Source organism: Dysidea avara, chromosome 8, assembly GCF_963678975.1.
Source record: "Dysidea avara chromosome 8, odDysAvar1.4, whole genome shotgun sequence".
Classification (NCBI taxonomy): domain Eukaryota; kingdom Metazoa; phylum Porifera; class Demospongiae; order Dictyoceratida; family Dysideidae; genus Dysidea; species Dysidea avara.
The window spans coordinates 2,223,497-2,250,274 of NC_089279.1; the positions used below are offsets into that span (position 1 = coordinate 2,223,497).

General features: G+C 37.0%; 2 protein-coding genes across 2 annotated transcripts; one reads left to right on the forward strand and one right to left on the reverse strand.

Moving 5' to 3' along the window:
• Positions 1–542: 542 nt before the first annotated feature.
• Positions 543–4,076, reverse strand: LOC136265120 (GLIPR1-like protein 1). Its single transcript, XM_066059915.1, has 6 exons — positions 3,887–4,076; positions 1,880–2,116; positions 1,657–1,766; positions 1,503–1,603; positions 942–1,085; positions 543–884 (listed from the first exon to the last, which is right to left on the reverse strand). Exons 1-6 carry the CDS (start codon positions 4,043–4,045, stop codon positions 757–759), a joined length of 879 nt encoding a protein of 292 aa, XP_065915987.1. The 5' UTR covers positions 4,046–4,076; the 3' UTR covers positions 543–756.
• Positions 4,077–6,662: 2,586 nt separating this feature from the next.
• LOC136265114 (fibropellin-1-like) lies at positions 6,663–24,398 on the forward strand. The gene is made up of 10 exons (XM_066059903.1): positions 6,663–6,848; positions 15,172–15,300; positions 15,734–16,108; positions 16,552–19,088; positions 19,286–19,530; positions 20,341–20,408; positions 20,457–20,965; positions 22,438–22,667; positions 23,821–24,019; positions 24,074–24,398. The coding sequence occupies exons 1-10, from the start codon at positions 6,761–6,763 to the stop codon at positions 24,143–24,145; spliced, it is 4,452 nt and encodes a 1,483-aa protein (XP_065915975.1). The 5' UTR covers positions 6,663–6,760; the 3' UTR covers positions 24,146–24,398.
• Positions 24,399–26,778: the final 2,380 nt, after the last annotated feature.

Genomic DNA, 26,778 nt, shown 5'->3' on the forward strand with positions numbered 1-26,778 from the left:
GAAAAGTTCATATGGGGGTTTATGATGTACTGCACTGCATTGTCTCTCTGTTACAACTTTTTGGTTTGGTTCTTCTTGCTACTGATCAGTGTCTATAGCACCAGTTTTTAGTTTACCACCTTGGAGAAGCAAACCTACTCATACTTTCAACAAGAATTCATAAAGAACCATTAGCCATGGACATGAATTGAACTCACTCTATATAGTCTTACATGATACCAACTATCACTCACTACAGACACGTAGACATTATTCACACACGATCACTTGTTGTGCAGTTGCTGGTAGTACAATTTAAACATGCCAGTAGTCATGTATGATTGTCCTTCCAAGTTTCAGGATAGGAAATGCTACTGACACTAGAGCACATGCAACCTTAAAAGGGGTGTGTATGTGTGATGAACAAAAATTATTACATGATAATACATTGTTACTTACTGTAACTATCATCATGTGCACACCAATGTTTCTGTGATTGAATAATGTGTATTACATATAATGTTCTCCACAACATATGACTATAGCTACACTGTTACTGTTGATTGTGTTAAACCACACACATGCAGCTGTATGCACAATCCAATATGTTGACTCTACGCTATACATTATTGTAGGTTCATAGAAGCAATGAGATACAACAGTTACATGAATGTGCATTGATCTACTATAATATAGTTCTAACAAATGAATGTCAAGCAAATGGCATAGAAGTGTACTTTAAGTAAAATCAGTTCAATTCACAAGCTTCTTGTAGTTTTATGTGCGTACGCTGAAGCGTACCCTTTTACTTGATCCATCTTGGAAGCGCTGACCAGGACAAGCAGCTTGTATGGTAACACGATACCTTCCTCTGCTCAGCCCAGTATATGTCAAAGGACTCGTACCTGTAATGAAAATGTTGATGTAATGACAAGTCACTCAGATTGTCTACATCTTCCTACATCTTCTGAATCTTCTGTATCTTCGGGTGTTCAGCTTGCATCTAAACTTGGCATTTGGATCAGATGAAAACTCAACCGATGCAGTTCCTCCAGCTACACTAACTCCATCTACTGTGACACTATCAGCATCGCAACCTGCAGGAACTGTACATATCTGCTGTGATACGCAGACTTTGACAAAACATTATCACATGTGTATAATATGCAATGTGATATAATTTAAGGGTAGCAAAATAAATTCATGTATAGTGGAATACTTTGAAGCTTTCAAGTGATAGTATAAATGGTGCACCCTTAATATCACAATCGGCATCTTAAAAGTATTTTCAATAATGTGTATATATAAATTATGGCCCCACAATGAGGCCATGAAATGCACCTTAGTGCATTGGTACACCTAGGGTATAATATATCTACAGTTACAATTGTTCTCTTTGCACTGATCCCGTTTTTACACAAGAGTTTGGCACTTTTAGTTTGTGCACTGTGATACAAAGTGTTTAACCATAAAAATAGGCAAATGAATTTAGCTTACAAATCATATCATAGTATTCAACTCACCATCAGAACAGAGATTGTTCATGCAGTATTGTTTATCATAAGGACAATTGGAACATGATAAGTCTCCAGTCAAGTAAGGAGGTCGTCTTATGAAGTTTCCACTATTAAATAAACACAATAACAGTCATTAAAGGCATGTGTGTTGGTCACTCACGCTGGTCCATAGTTACAAACAAGATTAACAGCGTTAGTACCAGAGAATCCTTCCACTGTAGTACAAAGAGTCACTCCACAGCCAAGTTGGTTAGACCTTGCCCACACAACCTGTATTAATATACTATTAAATTTAATGTACTAGGGGATGATGCAGAGTAACTACCACATAGTTACTCACCTAGTGATAAAATGATTGCAAGTAATACAATATACATACCCACCTGTGTGTAGTGTCCACAGACTCCACTACATGTTCCAGTGTTGTAGTCATAATTTCTATGTTCATTATGCCACAGTGTAAACAGGAACTGATAATCTTCACCACGACCAGAAGATATTGCCAAGTTTTCACCAACACTACTAAATGATGGAGCTTGGCTGGCTCTGTTAGGGTTATGGTCAAAAATACAAAGTGCTGAGTAAGCCTGAGCAACTGCAGCCAGTTCATCATTCCATTCCTACAAGGAGCAATAATTAATAAATAAAGGGTATGACAAATTGTGATGTTCTGCTAATAAATTGCATAATTTATAATCATTTATATACGTAGGCTGTTATATAGCTTTCATGCGGGTCACGATAGTACACATTTGCTTAAATATAGGAACTTAAGTTGCTCCTTTGCCTGTTTAGTGCTAAATCAACTGTCCACCCTGTGTAATTTAAATGTCAAGCCATGACGTCAAGGGCAGTGTTAATGTTTTTGTTCATACAGATAGGTTATGAAGTGTGACGTCAAGGGCAGTGTTAATGTTTTTGTTCATACAGATAGGTTATGAAGTGTCAGTGCATTTTCAGTAAGGTAGGGCTGTATGGAGATTTAATCTTCTTATTAGTGTGCTGAAATAATTTTTTCTCTTTCACAGGTGCAGTCACAGTGGTAAGAGCCATATCAGACTTGGGTTTGATGTGCTGGGATAATTTCTGGTATATAAAGGCAAACACATCAAGCATAATGCTGGAATAATGGGAAAAGTCTCACATGCAGTCAGAAACATATTCTGGATCTAACAACAAGAAATTAACATGCACTACACCTAACATAACCTGCATGTATGAAAATGGTAATAATCTCACTGACACAATAGAATATTTGTACTTGTATCACTAACCCATACATGCAAATAAAATTATTACAGACTTGAAATATTATGGGAATCTAACATTCCTACACTGATCACTAAGACTATGATTACAGTTAATCCACCTCTATAGGATCATTATTTGAATTGGAGTGACTGTTGACACATCAAATTGTTGTGATCTATTGTGTCTTTGCAGACTGACTCTTGAAAGGACTTCCAGTTTGATGATAGGTTCAATTTCTTGAGGTTTATTGAGTAACCAAAGCTGCTATTTTATAAACATTGCTAATTTTATGTATGTTATTAATCATAGTACTGGTTTATTTTGCCTACTTCATTGAACAGTTAGATTCCAAGCTGAGAAATAACAAATGTTCTCATTGTATCAGGACAACTTAATAGCTGTGATTATTATTAAAAGTCAATAACATCTTAGAAGGCCCAAGTAGATATTGGCTTTATACTTTGAATTAAAGACTAATATTAATAGTTGTTTATTTATCCTTGATAAATCCAACTATGTAAACAAAAAGTGAAGAAGCCAACTACGCTCACAGGTGTACCTCTTTGCTTCTATTTGATATCAAGAATCTCCTATATACACTTGGCAGTGTTTAAGCTTAACACATTTATGTACTAACAGTGCAATGCTGTATTGGAAAATATACTCGTAGGAGGATCACAATTAAGCAGGGAGCTATAGTCAACCAATAACTATATAGATGATAATGATAAGATAAGCACAAATAAAGAATATTATACCTCCTACATAGAAATAAAAGTTAAATTGACTAGAGTTAATAAGCTGAAATAACCATCGACATAAAGTAGCTATCAGCAACTGGCATGGAAATTTAACTATTGCTAATTTCTTGGTCACACAATATAACTTACTAATTAGCACCTATAGCTATGGAACATTAAAATCTCTGCAAAAAATTAATTGGCAAGTAATCTGTAATGCAGTAATATATAATCAGAGTGAATTTCATGTTAACTTCTACAGTAAATGTTGAGCACTGGGTGATTCACAGGATGTATGTTTTAATTCTAATTATGCAGATAAAAGGTTTTCATGTGCAGTGGCATTATAAACAAGCCACTATCTTATTTTACAGTATGCTCTCACTCAGAGAGACTCACCATTTTCTCCATGTTGGTAGCAATGGGAGTCACATTACTCCTTGCCTGGTTGTGTAGGTCCAACAAGAGTCGTTTTTGTTGACTAGTTAATTGAGAAACACACTGGTGTACTGCAATTAACAGTAGCAAGCACTCAACAGCAGTTACAGAAGAAACCATTACTTGTATCAGAGCAGCAAGTTAACACTAGAGAAATCTGAACACAAAATAAAAGTTAATACAATGATTCTATAGCTATATAGCTTTTATATAGGGTTTCTGGAAGCCTTTTCACTGCAAAAATATCTGGTGAAATGACTGTTTTCTGGTTACATTCACTAACGTTTTAAGGTAGAGAAATTATTTTTCAGTGGTGATCACTAGCTAGCTTGACAGTGACCATCACTAGCTTGTAAAATTTTACTATAGTTCTGTAGTGATTTTCACTACACGCAAGTCAGTGATTTTTACAATCATTTTGTCACTACTTTTAGCAAGTACATTTTGCAAGTTAGTGATGGTCACTGTCAAGCTTTATCACTGAAAAATGATGTCAAATCACTAACTTATGTAGTAAAATCACTATATTGCTACTTGTAGTCAGTGAAAGTGTGGAATATTGTCAGTAACTGCACTAACTTGTTAATTATAGTTAACATCACTGCGTAGTGACTTTACTACTCATATGCTAAATAATGAACACCACTGAAAGAACTGATAATAAGACTTCAGTTCGTATCTCTACTGATGAGTGCGTCTATCACTGATATAGTATTCAGTTTATATGATAGTTGGATATATTGCATGGATCATTGGAGAGCAGCCACACAACAGAACTAGAGTTCTCAGATGTATTATGCTAAATAAAAATAATATGGAAACGGCACACTAAGAGATGTAGATGACTTTCACATGTATGCAGTTACAACTGATGCAGGTTCATTAATTAACAAGAATTTCTTTATTGTTTATAATAACATTATCAGCTAAAGCACAACTGCTACAGTAATTGTTACAATACCTTGATTCCAGCAATCATTTCATTTCCACTCTGATCCATACACTAGCCATGCAAGTATATACATTGCAACACCAGACTACAATGGAACAAGAAAATGACGTACCATAACTTTAATTTCTAATGTGCATTTCAATGGATTACTATTTACGTAAACTACATATTATACAGTACAGTAATGCTGTAAAATTATTCTCACACAAGCAATATTGACCATAAACCAGCTTTACAACACCTTCACAGTTCTTTGGCAGTATTGGTGAGTTACAACCAAACTCAAAAAATTCCTTCAGTGCAACCCAAAATGATTTCAATAAATTGCTACCAATTTCAAAAGTATTTAATGTATAATGCCTTCAGACAAGTGCAACCTGATAAAGTACAAGGTTGTAGTTCCAACTAGAGTTTTAATGAATAACACTGGTATGATCAGGAAAAAAGTGTGGTTACATATTGTAGTTGCAACTGATATCACTATTCTTTGTGAAAATAATGACAGTTGTTCATGTTGTTGGCTAGACTATTCCAATCGATTAATTAGCTTAACGCATTTCAATGTATTTGTGTATTTACCAGTATTTTCATTTATCACTCAAACATGCTGTTTGATGTATAAATTGTAGTGTCACGAAATATAGTTAACAGCAGCAATATAGCAACAGTGAACACAACTCTATTACTACAATATGAATACATACAGATACACATGTTCACAAAAGTGTTAGTAAGTATATTATAAACACAACTGTGTTTACCTATTACAAGGTTACCATAAAATAATGTGTTAATACATGTGTAAATTACAACCCAATTATACATACACAGTAAACAGTGTGTGTTGTAGGTTTCTATCTAATTAGTGTGTGCATTATGTCACATAAGTAAGGACAAGAAATGGCTTTGTGGTGTATATTTTCTAACAAGTATGCAATGAACACTCTCCTCATACACTAGCTTTAGTGCACCCATTTATGACCAAAACTGTAAGCATGCAATTTTGTGGTCATGTGATCCAACCGATTAATTGGTTGTTGCATGCATAGCAATAGGATGTTTCTGCCTATTGTCAGTCTTTTCTGAGACCTAGTCATATCCCTCTGCCTTTTATTCCCACACAAGATGATAATCTATGGGATTTCATCTTTTTCACTAACTAATTGTTTCAAAATTTAGTCGGTTATGTTATACCTGTGTATGTGTGTATTTCATTGGGTGAAAGACCTCGGACTCATGTCTTTAATTCATCTGAATTTATTTAACAATCTAATAATGCTGTTGGTTTAAGAGCTCTACTGTTCTGAGCTCACAGAAGCAATAGGCTACAACATGTGTGCATCTATCAACTGATTCATCATGACAAAAATGGCTTAAATGTGTTCTAGTCCAAAATCAGTTATCAGTTAAAATGTTCAATACACAAGTTTCATCAGCGTATACGGTATTACCCCAAAGCGTACCCTTTCCTTGCCATCTTGGAAGCTTTGACCAGGACAAGCAGCTTGTATAGTAGACGATTGAAATACTCTAATAGAGCAGTCACCTGATCGATGAGACTATTTCGGTCTAGCTACAGTATTTCCTTCTTTTTATTTATTTTATCACGTGTTTCGATATAACTACGTAATCTCTTGACGTAATCAGCCGGTTCCAGGTATCACGTTGGTGCTACAAGTACCAAGACCAAAGGGTAAATCCTAACGTTAATTGAACTTTGATCCTGACCTATAACCCCAATCAATGTTAACCACATACTTTATAACTAGTTTTCTAATTCAGCAGGCCATCGTAAATAGCGTGATATTCAGTACCTTGTACGGAATCATCCCGCAGTGCAACTTCACTTAAAGCTGTCTAGCTAATTAAGTGTTCATAGCAATATGCCGAATACTTCTTGCTTGCAGCAGGCATTACTCCAAAAACTACTCTGCTTACTTTGTGTTCTTCGTTACGGATGGACAATCACAAGTAAGTTCTTATTGTAATCACACCGTCAATTCGGTGGCGGATATACTTGCATTGGTGTGACGAAATACATTCGCCAGCCCCTCCCAATTTTTACCCTGAGTCCTGTGCCCCGACTTTTAAGCGCACAAGACTATAAATACTAACTTAAAGATATTTATATAGTCTATACAGTTGCATTACATTATATTATCTATGATTATAATTATCTTGAAAGCACTAACAACAACAGCAACAACAACTTGAACATAGAAAATGGAATAGGAGATTGCCCAATCAATCCACGAGAAGGGATTGTACGCTTAAGAATAAAATCGAAACACTCTAATAGAACAATCATCTACTCTAGTAGGACAGTGAAAAGGATTCAGTAAAACTCTGTTATTAAAGCATAGATAATAATACACCCCAATGGATGTGAAACTAATCAAGTGAGCGCATATGTTTCTACAGGTGTACATTATCTGTGATTAAAGAGACTAGCTGATAATAGCTATGTGGGCTAAATAGAACCTGTTACAATACATTATTTGACTTCTGTATTATCTCACCATTGTGCCATGCCACATCACTTGTGGTACACACTAGTTAATTATGATGTGAGCTTTGGGATTATGTCCACTATCAACTACCTGTGGTTATGTATATAGCTTCAGTTGTAGTTACATGCTAGCTAGATGCATGAGTTTTTATTTAACACTGGGTAGACAGCACTGCATGTTGCATGATGTCACCCATGGAATTAACTTTGTCCCAGACAATTAGCTACAAAGAAAATAAAAGTCTAACTATACATGTTAAAGTAAGTACAGATTAATTATAATCTATTTGATAAATCGATCGACATTGTTTCTATAACATGTGCATAAGATTAAGGCATTCCATTCTCTGATGGTTTGAGGAAAAAAACTATTCATGTAGGAATCTGTTCTAATTTGGCAAAATCGTAAGTCTGCACTCTAAAAAATGAAGTGTACATTGCAGAAAAAAAGTGTGCCCTGTGACACCAAAGTGTGTCCAATGACACGTTTTGTGTGCAAAGCACACTTCATGCTTTACAGTGTGCTGTTGGTGATCCTCATTTCTGTATGAATACTTGTAAAGTAGCTTGGAATTTTCAGAGCTGCAATCAACAACTGCAAAGCAATAGTTTATGCTGAACCATAAGGGCTACAATGTCTTACCTTATAGAGATTCAGATCAGGCACCACACAAAAATAAACCCACTACCTGTTTTACTACACTGTAAAAACAGGGCTGTTATACAGCAGTAGCACCAAATTGTCACAGAAACATCCTTTGACACCCTTACACCTCATCAATAAACTGGGGTGTTACCATGACACCCAGGATGCCAAATGGCACTTTATACACTCTCAGGATGTTACTACAACACCTCAATGACACCCTTGGGTGTTGCTATGACACACTAAATCACCACATGGTGTCATGGGATGTAGTGTGAGCACTCATAGGGTGTTATAAGAACATATCCAGGATGTTGCGGTGGTGCTTGAGTGCCACTGTGGCACTCCCTGCATTGCACTTTAGGGTATTTAGAGTGTAGCTAGGATTAGCAAATGTTACATAGCTACATATATCTAGTACATAGTCCTACTCTAGACGAGGACAATTTTAAATCCCTGGTGTTTACTTTGTGAATTGCTAATAGCATTTACAGCGAAACCTCTTAAAGGACTGTCCCTGTAAAGGACACTGTACATTTAACCACTTTATATAGTGCTCAGTGCGTATCTAGCTGAATAATTTACGTTTGCTTCTGAGAGAAGCTAATGGATGGTAGTACAACTGGATATTCACTTGAATTGGCTTATATCCTGCAAGTTTGAAAAGTCCAACCTGCATGTCTAGCATCCTGCTGAAGTCAGTAGTGCAATTTCAGAAACTTTATGCTCAGAAGGGCTAGCTCACCAGGCTTTGTGACCAAACATCTGTATGGTAGCATGTGAAACAATTGACATAACACTTTTTACAAAGTTTTCTTGTAGTTTAAGGTATTTGTATCAACAAATAGGAAGACATTCAACATTAAATGCTTTAATGAACTATTTGTTTGATGTGTATATGGGTCATTTCCAAAATTTGGTCACATTTTAATTTGTGATTGTTGAAATTTTATCAAGCCACTTAGAAATGTGACAGAATTCTATAATAAATATTTCATCAGTGAGTCCAGTCTGTCCAGGACACATAATATGTATAGCTATAATGGACCAACTGATTATGTAGGAATACAGTATCAAGACACACGGTAGTGTGTCGTGCGGCCCAAGAAGCCGGCGTGCCACCCGTGAGTATATTAACAGGAAGAAAGAAAACGCAATTTTCACACCTATGTAGCTCTGTGATCCCTTATCCGATTGGAACCAAATTTGCTAGAGAGGTGCCGGCCAGTAAGGGGAGTCTACACACCAACTTTGAAGAAAATCGCTCCAGCCATTTCCGAGATACGAGCGAACAAAATTTCGTTTTAATTTCTTCGTTTTTTTCTTCTTCTTCTACTTCTTCTTCATTTCTCACATTCGCAAAATCCGCCATAAAACACGAATGCGTGCTCGGATCGGGCTGAAATTTGGCACACGTAAAGGGCTCATTAAGGCGGATCTGTGTACCAACTTTGGTAGGAATCCGATGAGCATTCACGGAGTTATGACCGATTATTTGCGTAAAATAAGGTCGAAGGTCTGTCACGCCTACAGGGTAAACTCCTTTGAGGAATCAGTTGAAAATTGATATGTAGATGGAGCAACCATCGTAGGAGTGCCTTTTTGTGGTTTGAAAGGAATCGGGATAAAGACCACGGAGATATGACACAAAACCCGACCTGTGTCAAAATTACGCAATCGATTTTTATGAATAAAAAAACTATTAGTTTTTGTATCTACCAGGCAAACCGCTTAGAGCAATGAGCTGAAAATCAGTATGTAGCTGGAATAATCATCATAGAAAGTCCTTGCAGTAGTACAGAAGAATCGGATTACAAACCACTGAGTTATGATTCGAAAGGCAACTACGTGTAGCAAATGCGAGATCGAGATACTCTAATAGAACAGTCACCCTAATAAAGCATTCAGCTGCATTTATAATTTACTCAATTATAATTTATTACATTGCAAATTATTCTGTAGGGAATTCAGTTACAAACAAGTCACCCTGTAGTCAGATCAGCCAGAAGAAGGTACCTAATAGAGAGTTCAGCTACAAAGAAACCATCATGTAGAGAGTTCAGCTCAAACAAATTGCCCTGTAGAGAGATCAGCTAGAAGAAGTTACCTTGTAGAGAGTTCAGTTACAAAGAAACAATCATGCAAAGTGTTCAGCTACAAACAAATCACCCAGTAGAAAGTTCCACTATGAACAGATCACACTGTAGAGAGTTCAGTTAGAAGCAAGTCATGTTGTAGAGAGATCAGCTAGAAGAAGTAACCTTGTAGAGAGTTCAGCTACAAAGAAACCACCATGTAAGAGAGTTCAGCTGCAAACAAATCACCTGTAGAGAGTTCAGCAGGAACAAGTCACCCTGTACAGAGATCAGCTAGAAAAAAGTCACCCTGTAGAGAATTCAGCTACAAACAAATCACCCAGTAGAAAGATCAGGTAGAAGAAGTTACCTTGTAGAGAGTTCAGCTGCAAACAAATCCACTGTAGAGAGTTCAGCTAGAAACAAGTCACCCTGTAGAGAGATCAGCTAGAAACAAGTCACCCTGTAGAGAGTTCAGCTAGAAGAAGTCGCATTGTAGAGAGTTCAGCTACAAAGAAACTACCATGTAGAGAGTTCAGCTGCAAACAAATCACCCTGTAGAGAACTCAGCTACAAACAAATAGCCCTGTAGAAAGATCAGCTAGAAGAAGTTACCTTGTAGGGAGTTCAGCTACGAACAGATCACCCTGTAGAGAGTTCAGCTACAAACAAATCACACTGTAGAGAGTTCAGTTACAAAGAAACCACAATGTAGAGAGTTCAGCTGCAAAAATATCAATCACTCTGTAGAGAGTTCAGCTGCAAATAAATCACCCTGTAGAGAATTCAGCTACAAACAAATCACCCTGTAGAAAGGTCAGCTAGAAGAAGTTACCTTGTAGAGAGTTCAACTACAAAGAAACTACCATGTAGAGAGTTCAGCTGCAAAAAAATCAATCACTCTGTAGAGAGTTCAGCTAGAAGAAGTCACCTTGTAGAGAGTTCAGCTAGAATAAGTCACCTTTTAGAGAGTTCAGCTACAAAGCTACCACCATGTAGAGAGTTCAGCTGCAAAAAAATCAATCACTCTGTAGAGAGTTCAGCTAGAAGAAGTCACCTTGTAGAGAGTTCAGCTGCAAATAAATCACCCTGTAGAGAATTCAGCTACAAACAAATCACCCTGTAGAAAGATCAGCTAGAACAAGTTACCTTGCAGAGAGTTCAGCTACAAAGAAACCAGAGTTCAGCTGCAAAGAAATCACCTGTAGAGAGTTCAGCTAGAAGAAGTCACATTGTAGAGAGTTCAGTTACAATGAAACTCCCATGTAGAGAGTTCAGCTGCAAACAAATCACCCTGTAGAGAACTCAGCTACAAACAAATATGCCCTGTAAAAAGATCAGCTAGAAAACAAGTCACCTTGTAGAGAGTTCAGCTAGAAGAAGTCACATTGTAGAGAATTCAGCTACAAAGAAATCACCTGTAGAGAGATCAGCTAGAAAACAAGTCACCTTGTAGAGAGTTCAGCTAGAAGAAGTCACATTGTAGAGAATTCAGCTACAAAGAAACTACCATGTATAGAGAGTTCAGCTGCAAACAAATCACCCCGTAGAAAGTTCAGCTATGAACAGATCACCCTGCAGAGAGATCAGCTAGAAACAAGTCACCCTGTAGAAAGATCAGCTATAAGAAGTTACCTTGTAGAGAGTTCAGCTACAAAGAAACCAGAGTTCAGCTGCAAAGAAATCACCTGCAGAGAGTTCAGCTAGAAGAAGTCACATTGTAGAGAGTTCAGTTACAATGAAACTCCCATGTAGAGAGTTCAGCTGCAAACAAATCACCCTGTAGAGAACTCAGCTACAAACAAATATGCCCTGTAAAAAGATCAGCTAGAAGAAGTTACCTTGTAGAGAATTCAGCTACAACAAAACCATCATGTAGAGAGTTCAGCTACAAAGAAATCACCTGTAGAGAGTTCAGCTAGAAACAAGTCACCCTGTAGAGAGATCAGCTAGAAAACAAGTCACCTTGTAGAGAGTTCAGCTAGAAGAAGTCACATTGTAGAGAATTCAGCTACAAAGAAACTACCATGTATAGAGAGTTCAGCTGCAAACAAATCACCCCGTAGAAAGTTCAGCTATGAACAGATCACCCTGCAGAGAGATCAGCTAGAAACAAGTCACCCTATAGAGAGTTCAGCTAGAAGAAATTACCTTGTAGAGAGTTCAGCTACAAAGAAACCACCATGTAGAGAGTTCAGCTGCAAACAAATCACCCAGTAGAAAGTTCAGCTATGAACAGATCACCCTGTTGAGAGTTCAGTTAGAAACAAGTCATCCTGTAGAGAGATCACCTAGAAGTATCACCTTGTAGAGAGTTCAGCTACAAACAAATCACCTGTAGAAAGTTCAGCTACAAACAAATCACCCTGTAGAGAGATCAGCTAGAAGAAGTCCCCTTGTAGAGAGTTCAGCTATAAAGAAACCACCATGTAGCGAATTCAGCTGCAAACGAACACCCTGTAGAGAACTCAGCTACAAACAAATCGCCCTGTAGAAAGATCAGCTAGAAGAAGTTACCTTGTAGGGATTTCAGCTACAAACAAATCACCCTGTAGAGAGTTCAGCTACAAAGAAATCATCAAGTAGAGAGTTCAGCTGCAAACAAATCATCCTGTAGAGAGTTCAGCTATGAAAAGATCACCCTGTAGAGAGTTCAGCTAGAAGAAGTCACTTATTAGAGAGTTTAGCTACAAAGCAACCACCATGTAGAGAGTTCAGCTGCAAACACATCACCCTGTAGAGAATTCTGCTACAAACAAATCGCCCTGTAGAGAGACCAGCTAGAAACAAGTCACCCTGTAGACAGATCAGCTAGAAGAAGTTACCTTGTAGAGAGTTCATCAGCTGCAAACAAATCACCCTGTAGAGAATTCAACTACAAACAGATAACCCTGCAGAGGGTTCAGCTAGAGTCAAGTCACCCTGTAGAGAGAATCCTGTAAAGAGTTCATCTACATACAAGCAGATCACCCTGTAGAGAGTTCAGCTACATTTCAAGTCACCCAGTAGAGAAATCAGCTGCAAATTATCCTGTGGGGATTAATTGACATGAAATAAATATATTCTCTCTTTTTATATTATGAACTCTTGATATATGCATTATATATATAATTTGTACATTTACTGATAAAATCAGAATGAGTTAAAGTATTTATAAAATCTGATTCATCTTTTTCTTTTTCCTGTGGTAAAGAAAAATATATAGGTTAAAAAGCCCCAAAGCTGGCCATAGGCCGGCTTTGGGGTATACAAATACAAAAAGAAGTGAAATCTAATCAAAAACAGCCAAGCTGTAAAAAAAGGAGTGCGGCCCTTGAAAAGGCTATGGTGAAAAAAGATGTGAAATCCAAGGTGGCGGCCAAGAAATGGCTGTGATGGTAGGTTAATGGTAAAAATTTTAATAACAACAATTCAGGTGAATTTTGTGCCAATTGACCAAGCGGCACCAAATTCACCTGAATTGTCGTTATTAAAATTTTTACCATTAACCTACCATCACAGCCATTTCTTGGCCGCCACCTTGGATTTCACATCTTTTTTCACCATAGCCTTTTCAAGGGCCGCACTCCTTTTTTTACAGCTTGGCTGTTTTTGATTAGATATTGTACATGCATACTGGACCTTGCTGGCTATTGCACCAACTGTGGTGTGACTTTAAGGTTGTAAATTGTGAAGAAAGAAATAAACACTTTCGTTGAGCACATAGTGTAGAGACTGTGGACATGTGTGAAGTGCTATAAGACAAAGAGCAATGTAAATCTCTTTACCGTAATTCCCTTTATTTTCGTGTAAAAAATTTCCATGCAAAAATATTTTCATATGATTTACGTGAATGACTGCTCTACTAGTATTAGAGTAATTCGATCTCATGCAAAAATTTTCGTGTGAGAAATTTCGCACAAGTTTTTGCATACGAAAATTATTTTACAAGAAAATTACGGTAAGTTATTTATGGTTCACTTTCTTGTTGTACTGAAATGGCTTCTGTTATTCTGTTATCTCAATTATTATTATATTTTATACTTAATAATTGTAAGACTCATATGCATGAACATAGTACAATGATTAGCTACAAGTTAAATTAGAATGTAAGTAAGTAATTAGGTAAGTAAATTAATTAAGTATATAGTAATTAAGTAATTGAAGAGATCACTGGTGTGCAAGTGTAGAGAATTGTTGTAGAGTTGGTGCATTGACAGTGACACTTGGTAAAGCATTCCACTGAGGGATTACTCATGGAAAAAAGCTAAACTTGTAGCTACGTATTAACTGTCGAAGATATTGTATATAACAAATCTTTTGTTGTGACCTCTAGTGATGAGAGAGATTAATCATGCATCCTGAGAGTGAAACGTCTATTAAACCATTTAAGATTTTATAAATAACACATAGAGACTGAATATCTCGTGCCTTCTTCAAGCTGTCCCACTGTAAAGTTGAAAACATTTCACTAACACTGCTGTAGCTATCTGTTAAAATTGGACATTACATATCTAGCAGCTCTCCTTTGAAGAGATTCCAATTTATTACTTGGTATAGGGGGATCAAACAAAAGCTGCGTACTCCAAAATTGGTCTGACATATGTTCAATATACATTCACTCTGATATTCCTCTGACAGAAGTGAGTGTTTCTTCTTATGTATTCTAGGGCTGAGTTAGCTCTTTTACAAATACACTCAATATGCTTGTTGAAGGTAAGTTTACTGCCCAGTGTTACAGTGCAATTACAGAAACAAACTGGATTAATTGCACTCCTACTATTAGGGCTAACGTACGACAAACTAAATCACTATGTGATTATAATATTTAAACTGGAATGAATTTTAAATACTTAACTATCGTTGAGAGGTAAATAGTTTGTAAAAGTTATTAAACCTGTCTGGAGAAAGCATTCTTTAATGCCACAAATGTTTTATTACACAAGCACTTATGGATAGCAGTTTCCTTCACTTATGTGTGTATTTTGAAACTAATATATAACAACTTGAAGTGATTATTCCAATATGTTCCAGTATGTTATACAATCCAGCAGTCTTATGATAAGTATATGGTTTTGTCTACAGGTTGTCACTACCCAACTTTCTATGACTCTGTTAGTGGTCGATGTGTGATGACCTGTCCATCAGGAACTTATGGAGTTGTTAATAGAACAACTGGTGGTGTGTCTATAAACTATAGAAACTGTACTACAAGTAAGTGTTATTATACACATATCATAGCTATGTAAAGGTGTCCTGGCCCCTATAAAAATTAAATTTGAAAAAAAAGGGTGTAGCATCATTCATGTATTTAGTATCATTTCAAAGCTATTTTGAGACCTAAAATCCTACAGCATTGAGGAGCAATCCAATTGCACTCTTATGGACTCTGTTGTATTATATAAGATGCCTGGGACTCTGTTTTATACAGAGTCCCAGGACATTAGAAGAGTGCCACCAGTGTAAACAAATGCCCCAGAACTTGATAACCAGTGCCCTCTGCATGTCAGCTCTAGAATCAGTTCACCACTGTGTGTCTCCATGCACATACGAATACTCCTAATGAACAATTTGGCATGCAGTTCACAGTTATTATTTTTAATGGAATTATCAAGTGCAGTATAGTATTAAGACCTTCTCTTTTCAGCCCCCAGAGATTACTTCATAAAGTTTAATGCTACACATTATGAATTTAATGTCAATGTGTACTCTCCTATTGGAACTGTTGTGTTTGAGGCACTAATACTTGTTGAGGAGCCTAATGATGTGGGGTTAGTACTTGTGGATTTTCAGACACTTGCTTCAGGGAGCACAACTCGAGACATTGGACCCTTTTCTATTAATGGAATGGGAAATAGTGATGTATTTGATCCAGTTACAGGAGACATATTACTAACGATTACAACAGATCAAGTCCTGGATCCTGATGATGAAAATGTAATTGATCAGTTTGAATTGTCATCACTTGCAGTTGGGGATCGCACAGTATCAGAAACAGCAATTGTAATTCTGTATGAGATAGGTATGTAAGCTACAATTTCTGCATATATATATACAGTGGAACCTCCCTTATCCAGACCTCTATTATCCAGGCTGCCTGGCACCTCCATTGTCTGGACAGCTCAAATTGGTCATGTGGCTTGTAGTATATTGACCATAATGAAGTTTGGCTTCGATGAAAGCACAAGGAAGGAGCCCGGAGGTTGCTGTTTACTATTAGTTGGTTTGTTTATTCTAATTACCACTTTGTTACATTTTTTCAGCCCAGGAGAGTGATTGTGAATGCTCTGTAGTAACTTTCTCCTCTGCCCATTAAACTTAACAACCATTACTTGTATTATTTAAAGTCAGTCACTTTTACGTATTAGCAGGTATTTCTTAGTTACAGAAATTTCTATGATATGGACAGTACAATGTATAAGTATTGATGCATGTGTTTGCCATATTGATGGCCTTCTCCCACAGATCCATGTGAAAATTGTCTAGAGAGTCAAACATGTGTACCACACACACCCCTTGATGGTGGTGTAGACTGTGTGTGTCCTAATGGTTATGCTGGAACTAACTGTGAAGTGTTTATTGGATGTGATCCTAATCCTTGTATGAATGGTGGAGATTGTATGGAGGTTACTGGCAACTTTACATGTTCATGTCCTCCTCCGCTAACAGGAAGATGGTGTGACGTTGACCCAATTGATGAGTGTACACCACAACCAGGACCTTGTGTGAATGGTATTTGTAGTGACTTCATTAATTCTTATAACTGTTTATGTTATGATGGTTATACTGGTACTAACTGTACAACTAATATTAATGACTGTCCTCCTCAAGCTTGTATGAATGGTGGAAGTTGTATAGATGGTAATAACACATTTACCTGTAACTGTACCAGTCCTTGGACTGGAGATGTTTGTGATGTTGATGTTATTGACAATTGTACTGGTGTTGACTGTATTAATGGAGGTTGTGTTGATCTGGTCAACGATTTTATGTGTCAGTGTGATCAAGGATACGAGGGTAGATATTGTGAAGTCAACATTGATGATTGTGTGAATGTGACATGTCTAAATTATGGGACATGTGTAGATCAAGTTAACAACTTTACCTGTCAATGTAGTCCAGGTTATGAGGGTAGACTGTGTGCTAGTGAAACTAATGAATGTGATCCTAATCCTTGTGGTGTGAATTCAATAGAATGTATTGATTTATTCCTTGACTATAATTGTACCTGTCGACAAGACTCTACTGGAAAAAACTGTAGTGAAAGAGTTGATGATTGCGCATCTCAGCCATGTCAAAATAATGCAACCTGTCGAGATGGATTTGCTAGTTACAGATGTGAATGTCCTGAAGGTATTACTGGTGATGATTGTGAGACAATAATAGACCAGTGTGATCCTGATAATCCCTGTATGAATAATGGAACATGTACTACTGAAGGTCCTAGTAACTACACATGTACTTGCCCAACTGGTTACACTTCTAGAAATTGTTCACAACTAATAGACTATTGTGATGGAGTGCTGTGTATGAATAATGGAACTTGTATAAACATGCCATTGATGGGTAATTACTCATGTATGTGTAGTGATGGGTTTACTGGACATAATTGTGAGGATGAAATTAATGACTGTGTTCCGAATAATCCATGTCTTAGTGATGGAATCTGCACCAACCTTGTCAATGGCTTTAGCTGTGACTGCAATCCAGGATTCACTGGAGACACTTGTGGCATTGATATAGATGAATGTTCACCCAATCCTTGTGGAAACAATGGAAACTGTACTAATCTCATTAATGGTTATATGTGTACTTGTCCTGATGGAATAACAGGAGGTGTATGTGAAACAGATATTGATGAGTGTTTTCCAGATCCTTGTACAAATGGAACATGTGTTGATCTTGTTAATGGTTTTAGGTGTGACTGTGATGCAGGATTTACTGGAGACATTTGTGACGTTGATATAGACGAATGTGTACCCAATCCTTGTGGGATTGGAAATTGTACTAATCTCATTAATGGTTATATGTGTACTTGTCCTGATGGAATAACGGGAGGCAAATGTGAAACAGATATTGATGAATGTTCCCCAGACCCTTGTGTTAATGGAACCTGTATTGATCTTGTTAATGGTTTTGTGTGTGATTGTACTGCAGGATTTACTGGTGACACTTGCGATGTAAACATTGATGATTGCACCTCAGATCCTTGCATAAATGGAACCTGCATTGATCTTACTGATGGTTTTAGGTGTGATTGTACTGCAGGATTTACTGGAGACACTTGTGACATTGATGCAGATGACTGTACACCTAATCCTTGCAGAAATAATGGAAATTGCACTAATCTTATTAATGGTTATATGTGTACTTGTCCTGATGGAATAACAGGAAGCATGTGCGAAACAGATATCAATGAGTGCTTCCCAGATCCTTGTATAAATGGAACCTGTATTGATCTTGTTAATGATTTTAGATGTGATTGTACTGCAGAGTTTACTGGATATGTTTGTGACATGACTACCAATGACTGCATCACTGATGAAGACTGTAGCAGTGGACTGTTTTGTCAGAAAAGTTGCCCTACAGACAATTACTGTGAGCACAAATCTTTGTTATCATCAGAAGTTACTCTGACTGGAAATTCTTATGTATCAGTATCACCAAGTCGATATCCAACATTCACTGCAAACTTGGCAATTGTTGCAAGGCTATCACAAACTGTTAATAATAATGGATACTTGCTGTTCTATGGCACATCAGATAGGTTGAGAAATCTTGCAGTATACCTACACAGTAACTCAACAGTGACCACCCTCACATTCTATTACACTGATAATACTGGTGATTTGAAATTTAGACGTATCAGGTTTAGTCCATCACTTGCTGATGGTGATGAACACTGTCTGGTAATAAATGTCAGTCCAACACAATTCACTGCATACATTGATCGTACATCAGCTGGATTCAGGGAGATTAGCTCACCTGACTTTACATATGGGGTAAGTGTTAAATTGTAAGTAATTTATTTGCTATAAGTTGAAATGTACAACAACATTTCATTTAGTGTCAGATAAGTAGCTCCACTCTGAGAAATTTATAGTACTTGTATTGTACTGAATTTCAGATATTTTTACACAGGTGTATGTATGCAGAAAAATGTATGGTTGTAGCAATATGTTATATATTGTTTCAACAGGTTAGTGCTGCCACTCCTGCTCATCTTCTTGTTGGTGGCAGAATACCAGGATTGTATCGCTTTGCTGGCACCATCAAGTCTGTAGCAGTATTTCAGTGTCTACTTGACGCTGCAAAAATTTCACTGCTGTGTTCCTCAGCTCTTGACAACTTGCATGGAACTTGTGAACCATTCCTATCAGACTATGCCACCTGTCCTCATCCTGTAATGGAACCATCAAGTCTCTGTGTATCCACCCTTAGCAGGTAAAGTGGTCATATTAATGCCCTAACAGTTTTTACACTGTAGTATTAATTGTCTTGTACCTTAGAATTACAAAAGTTGGTCATTGACCTTTTGCAAATATGTCACAGCCATAATTTACCTGACATAAGTCACCTGTCAGTGAGCCTATTATACATCCCTAACTACTGAATGTTAAATTAACATTATGTTTGATGAAAAATTGCAAGATTTATACAGCACTAGACCAATTTTGTATTTACTTCAACACTCAGTATATAGGTCAATCACACACATAGTCATAATGATACCATGCTATAGTGTTATTGTACATGTACTGTATATAATTTGTATTTTGCATGGAAGGATCAAAGTGATGAATTGTGCTGTACTTTCTATACAGTATCATCGTATGGCTGGATAAAGTAGCTACAGTTATGTCAGATTTACCAGCACAGTATGAAAGAATGCAACAGCTCACAGCTGATCTTGGTTGATGATCTGCATGGCATTAAGTCACTAAACCTAGTAAAACTAATTCACTGAAAGCAGCAGATGACATCTATGGAAGTACACGACACCTATGCTTGTGTGTATAAAAATACAGTATTCAGAAGTGTCTTGAGACTAATGCAGCACTTGGCATTACCATTGTGCTGTTTTAATCTCTTGAAACAGCTGCTTGTACTGCATTTTCTATGAATGCTGCATGTTCTATGAATACAGACAGCAGCAGTGTTTGAAGTAGTAAATACAGAATCTCATTAAAACGTATTACAAATTCACTTCACAAATAATAATTTCACTTGTTTTTCATTATTTATTGTATATAGGTGTAACCCACAGTCAGCCTGTTTATCTGATATCAATGATGACTACCAGTGTCAACCAGCACAAGATAGTGAGTGTAATCATCATATAGTGTACTACTAACATGTTTATTGTGTAGCTTGTGAAACTGATGATGACTGCTTGTCCAACCAGTTCTGTGGGGTCAGGGAATACCCTGCCTACCCCAGTAACTATTTTCCACGAAATGATGAGCAACCAGTTGGAGTCATGACGGTGTTAGTCAGCAGTAATACATTATTTAATGGATCGGTAATAATTCACAAACCAGCTGATGACCACCCTGATGTGATGAGGGATATCACCATATTTGCTATAGTACAACAAACTGCTGACAATGATGGATATGTCGTTGCTAAAGGTGTCAATGATCAGTTCAGAGATTTTGGGTTGTACTTACGTTCCACTAAGCAACAAGTTTGGGTACCATACCGTACAGTTGGAGGATCACGTGACATAATCATATTTGATGATGTGCTACTGGACAACACTACATTCCAATCCATTGCTGTTGTAGTGGACAGTGTTAACAACAGATGTGTACTGTACATTGATGGTGCTGTGGAGCGCAGCAAGTCACTGATAGGACGACCTGAGTTTAATCCCAGAGTAAGTTGATCACCCGACTGTAACATACCACATAGGTTTAGCTTCATAGAAGATATCATTAGCATAGATGGATCAAGGAAATGCTATTAGTGGGGCTGAGGGGGGGAAAGAAGTTTTATGATAAGATAGTGTTTGTTCCACTAAGAGGAGAAGAATGGAACTCTAGTACACAAGTTATATTCATTTGCATAACTTTGTTTGGTATACTTGAGGACGTGCACTTTCTAAGACTTTAGTTGGAAATCTTTCAAAAAATTTTTTAAGATTAGACCTCCTGGGCTTAAACTTGGGAACATTTTTGATAGCTATTTAACTGAGAAAGTGTATGCTTTACAAAGCATATAAAATTATTTAGCATACCTGAGATAAACCTATTTGATGGTAAAAAGTGTACTGAATCAAAATAAGGTAGTATTGCAAAATATAATTATTACTGAGGACATTATATAATTATTATTGATGAAATTAGAACTGTGACTGTTTTATTAGAGTAGTGACTGCTCTATTAGAGTATCTCAATTTTGGCACAAAAATTTAATCTTATTTGCCTCACTTTATTTCTTTACAGTGTACATTTTATAGCTGTAAAGTGCATTTATAACTGTTGTCTTCTGTTTCCCCATTGGCTTTCTGTACTTCTGAATACAATGTGAATGCATGATTCCAGTTTCTGGTGTCAATATAGTCCTGTAAGTCCAAGGGATGGGGAGGGGGAGCAAGAAAACGGCCAGGGGAAACAAAGCCTCCCCCTTGGCCCCCCCTCAGATCTGACTATGATCATTAGTGACATACAGATCCTAGCCAGGTATACCATACACATCTGTGACATTGTTGACATTAAAGCAAGGTTCAACTCAATCAATAGATGAATTTCATCATAAGGAACTTTTAACTGTTGCCCTAGCAACCTGGATTTCACATCATTTGTAGGAGTGAATGTCTAGCATAACCTCTCCAAGTTTTAAAAGAATAGCTTATGTAGTTCAAGAGATACATATGACATTTTTAAATTTGCAGTTTTCCCATACATTGTCTATGTGAGGGGAAACAGTTGCTTCTTTTGGACAATCACAGAGATAATCTATAGGAAAACCACAAATTTAAAAATGTCAGCCTATATACTCTAAAACTTGGAGAGCTTAATTATTTTGACAATTACAACTACAAGTAGTGATAGATTGAGATGTCACATTTTGTATTTGATGTTTTCCATAATAGGTTATCTATGTGATTGTACAAAAGGGGCAACTGTTTCTCCCTCACAAAGACCATGTATGGGAACTATAAAATGTCATATCTCATGATTTGTAATATGTATGCTATCCTTTAAAACTTGGAGATGTTATTTTAGACATTTACTCTTATAAATACTGTAAATTTCAGGTTGCCAGGGGCAGCTTTTGTTACTATAAAATTTATCCATTTTCACCTCATCTATGATTCTATCAATATTGTGTATCATTTATTTGCAGTATAACATGCTCTATGTTGGAGGTCGTCCAGGGACAAGGAGGTTCCGCTTTGATGGAATAATTAGATATTTAGCACTTCAGGACACAGTGTTGTCACATGATGAGATATCCAAGATACACAATGACATGTTTGGGATCACCACCTCTACTACAATTGGTATGGTAAACTACTGCACCAACTACAGTGTGGCCGGTCAAGAGTGCCGACTGGGAGATAACACTGACTTTAGGTTAGAATAATCATTATGTATGCATGGAGAGACTTGGGAGGAATGCTTGTGATGCTAAAGCACTTCTTGAAATGGTACCATGTAATAGCTAGGTATCAAGCAGAAGGTAGGCATAGGCAATAGAAGGGAAAATGAAGTGACTAAGTTTCAAGCAGAATTAGTGAGAGGTGGTTGCTGCTGAAAATTAACAGACAGAAAATTAGTATGCTAGCAGGAATCAGTGGTGGATCCAGGATGGGGCATTTGGGGCAAATACCTTCCCTTCCCTTTTGGAGGAGCCATATTTCTTTTGATTGAATTACTAATCTTGTCAGGCTAAGACAAATTTATATAACTCACGAAAAACATGTATTTGCAGAAATACTCTGAAATCAAATTCAACTGTCAAACTGTCAACCAGCACCTTCATGCATACTAAGTACCTCTAAAAATAATTATTTGCTACTTCAAAAATACTGTAACTAATATAACAAGAGAATCAGCTGCTCTCCCCAGCAACTGCCTTCAACTTAACTTGTTTGTGCCCTTCCACTTGCCAGCTCCTGGTTTAACCCCTGGGAATTAGACACTATTCTTTCTCAAAAGCTGCACTGTTACATCAAATTAATAAATCAGTATTGCAACATATCAAGCTGCAATTTTATTTGTCACCATTTTTTTTTCTGTTTTTGAATAGTTGTCACAACTTGCCAGGCACTCAAGTGCTTATGGATGTTTGTGTACATATCACAGAAAATTTTATTCTACATCAATGGTGCTTATGTAAAACTACCACTGTGTATCCACTGACCCAGTATGTCATTAAAACTACTAAAACTATATTATGACTTCTGGATGATTGTGTTCGAAATTCTTGTTGCAAGAAATAATTGTCAGTACCAACTGTATAACTGTAATATGCCAAACTGTGACTTTTTAAGGCACTATAACATGTTGTTTGAAGACCTAGTAAAAATCTATAGAGCTTCTGCATTCTATATCCATGTGTGAATTTAGTCCATGCAGAAATTATCTTCATTTATAAAAATTTTCCTGTTTATTAGTTGTTTGTTGATTTAGTCACATTAATAATGTAGTTATACGTACATGCATACTGTGCACCCACTATGTGACCAACTATAGAATTGTGTATAATTATTGTACTCCTTCACAGGTGTGGCTCAAGTACAGCATGTATCCCAGCAGTGGACCGAGATGTTGTGTTACCAACAGCTGGTATGGCCTTTACGTTATCGGACATTATTGGATACTGTAACTCATATTGTGACTGTCGAGATGTGTGCCAGCCTGTGTGTGGAGGAGATGGACAGACCTATGCTAATAGGTGCTTTGCCATGTGTGCTGGAGTAGAGGTAACCACTACTGTTATTTGTTGTGACATAATATGATGTCATCCCATACAACAGGTGTTAGATGATACTGGACCATGTACCATGAGTTATGGTGACTTGTACACTGAAGTGTTCCCTACCACTTGAACCATCACATCATTTAATTCTATAGATATGACTTATAATGCATACTAACACAAAGTGACACTTGCATTGCAACAGCTATGTGTATGCTGTGTATAGATAGCATTGCTACTTGACTTACTAGTTTCACACACAGTTGTCAGTTATTGCTAGCATAGCTAGCTACATGTGCAGCAGCTGCTGCATTAGCCACTATACCACATTGTCGGCTATACATATTTCATGAATTACATATAATTACAATGAAGAATACTGGCCCAGCACTTTTGAATTAACATTTTAAGTTGAAAAAAGGCCATTCCTTTACTTTCTGTTAGTAGCTGGTTCTCTGTAGCTGTTACTAGGCTCTACACACTGTGACACAGTTCCCAACCCTAGCTACTGGTGGTGCAACAGACAGGTGGATTAACTTTCAGAGTAATGAGACTACAAAGTCTTGGAGGAAACCATACAGCTTACATATGGACCAATAAGTAACTGTTCATTCTTATTCTGTGAATGCTATCCCACTAGGGACCTGTGAAAAGGCTTAAAGCCTGTAAATACAGGGGGTCAGAAACATGTAACTAAAATGTGAAAAACTATGGAAAAAATTAATAATTAGTCTGATGCTGATTGAAATGATACAGTTGATCTCCACCCTCTATAGTTCCTGAAAGAGATATGACCCAGACCATGGGACTATATGATCACATATAGAGCCGGTGTCAAATATCTGGTATGGCTGCCTTTACCGGATCTATCAGCAGAACTTTTCATGAGTTTTATTGTTGATAACCAATGTGTGCTCCCTGGACCATACCACTTCAACCACCAATATTTGGATGTTAGCTCTGACAGTTTTGTAAGGCAGTGTTCTACATTCACTTTTTTGATGATATTCTGTTATAAATCCATTCAATGGTGGAACTCATACTCAACACCATTAGAAAAATGGGAGAACAATCATATAAACAGCAGCCAGTGATTATTATCCCTTAAATTCAAATTTATTTTTTACTTACAGTATGTTATGGTATGTGATTTTAGCTTTTCAGGGGCTGATCCAGAAATAAATCAGAGGGCGTGGCTGGCTTAGTTACATGCTTTTGATAGTTTTCTATACAATGAACACTGCCATATAATGAAGGGGGATTTATCAAAGTAGGGTCAGTGTGTGAAGCATGCTCTACTTGGGGGGTCTGGAGGCATGCCCCCAAGGAAAATTTTGAAATTTTCCCTCCTGAGATTGAATCTGGAAGTGATTTTAACTGAAAATTATAAATGTAAATTTTGTGCTGGCCACTTGTACTGAACCTAAAGAAACACTGGTAAGTGACATGCTAGTAGCTATTATGAGTAATGAAAGACTGGGTAACCTCAAAGTGCTGGCAATGCAAGGATTTAGTTTCCCACTAAATGTTGAACAAATATACAAAGAGTTTCAGTGACTAAACATAACAGACAAATGTGTACTACAAGTGATTTTTATGATTAGTATGAGTACTTTAGCTATTAATGCTTTGATTTGCATGTGTAAGTAAAGTAGTTCAATTCATGGTGTGTGGCTAGCCACCCCATCCCCCCTGTATCAGCCCCTGCTTTGTTGTGGATTGATGCTTTGTACTGGCATGATTGGAAATGAATGTTATGTCTCTTGCAGAGAAGAATGGCTATCACTGATGACTAGACTTAGAATCGTAAAAATCAATTCATACAGTGGGGCCTCAGTTATCCGGACGCCACTTATCCGGATTCTTGGTTAACCGAACTACGGAAATGACTGCTCTATTAGAGTGGTGACTGTTCTAGGGTAGTTGAAAAACTGATATTTTAACATTTTTCTTTGTTATTTATACACAGTTTCAGAGATACAGACTTTTCAGACTTATAGACTACCCCTGGTCCCAAAGGGTTTGGATAACTGAGGCTTCACTGTAGTTAAATATTGTAGCATGGTTATTTTGCAATGGATAATAGTTCCAAAATACAGTATATAGCTAGGGTATGTAGTTTTAAAATAATAATGATGAACATAAATCCACATGCATATAATTATATGTAGTGCACACACACACACATACACACACACACACACACGCACACACACACATGCGCGCACACATACACGCAAATATACAGACAGATAGACACACACATAAATACACCCATAGAAGCCTTGGGCTGCTGCTACATGGTCATACATACCTAGTGAACCAACACTGGGGCCATTCAAGTGCTATGAGTCAGCACAGGCAAATCCTCCTGAGGCAGGACTAGTAACTTGCAGGAGGCTGTGTCATGTCTCGCAGGTGACAGCTAGCAATTAAGATTGTAAATCAGTTATGCAATAATTGGACAACTCATCAGTTATTGCGGAGAGTAATTAAACTTTTGGCCACAAAATTGCATACAGTTTTGTTCATAATGGATACACTAAAGAGCTGTTATTGCTTGCTTGTTGGAATTAAACATTGCAAAGCCACTTTTGCCCTTATTTTTACATCAAGCAGCATGTTTGATAGATAAATTTGATGAAGAAAAATTTTCAATATACAAAATTACATAGAAAAATGCATTAATCCAATTAATCAATTGGTTATAGAGAATAGTCTAGCCAACCACATGCACAATGGTCAAAAAAATAGTCATGTCAG

Bases quoted from the DNA above. Each gene is read 5' to 3' on its own strand.
- LOC136265120 (XM_066059915.1), bottom strand. From the start codon at position 4,045: ATGGTTTCTTCTGTAACTGCTGTTGAGTGCTTGCTACTGTTAATTGCA. The intron at 1,767-1,879 runs GTGGGTATGTAT...ATATTAATACAG, and splicing joins TCTGTGGACACTACACACAG to GTTGTGTGGGCAAGGTCTAA. The intron at 1,086-1,502 runs GTGAGTTGAATA...AGATATGTACAG, and splicing joins GAACAATCTCTGTTCTGATG to TTCCTGCAGGTTGCGATGCT.
- LOC136265114 (XM_066059903.1), top strand. From the start codon at position 6,761: ATGCCGAATACTTCTTGCTTGCAGCAGGCATTACTCCAAAAACTACTC. The intron at 19,089-19,285 runs GTAAGTGTTAAA...TTGTTTCAACAG, and splicing joins CACCTGACTTTACATATGGG to GTTAGTGCTGCCACTCCTGC. The intron at 22,668-23,820 runs GTTAGAATAATC...ACTCCTTCACAG, and splicing joins GGAGATAACACTGACTTTAG to GTGTGGCTCAAGTACAGCAT.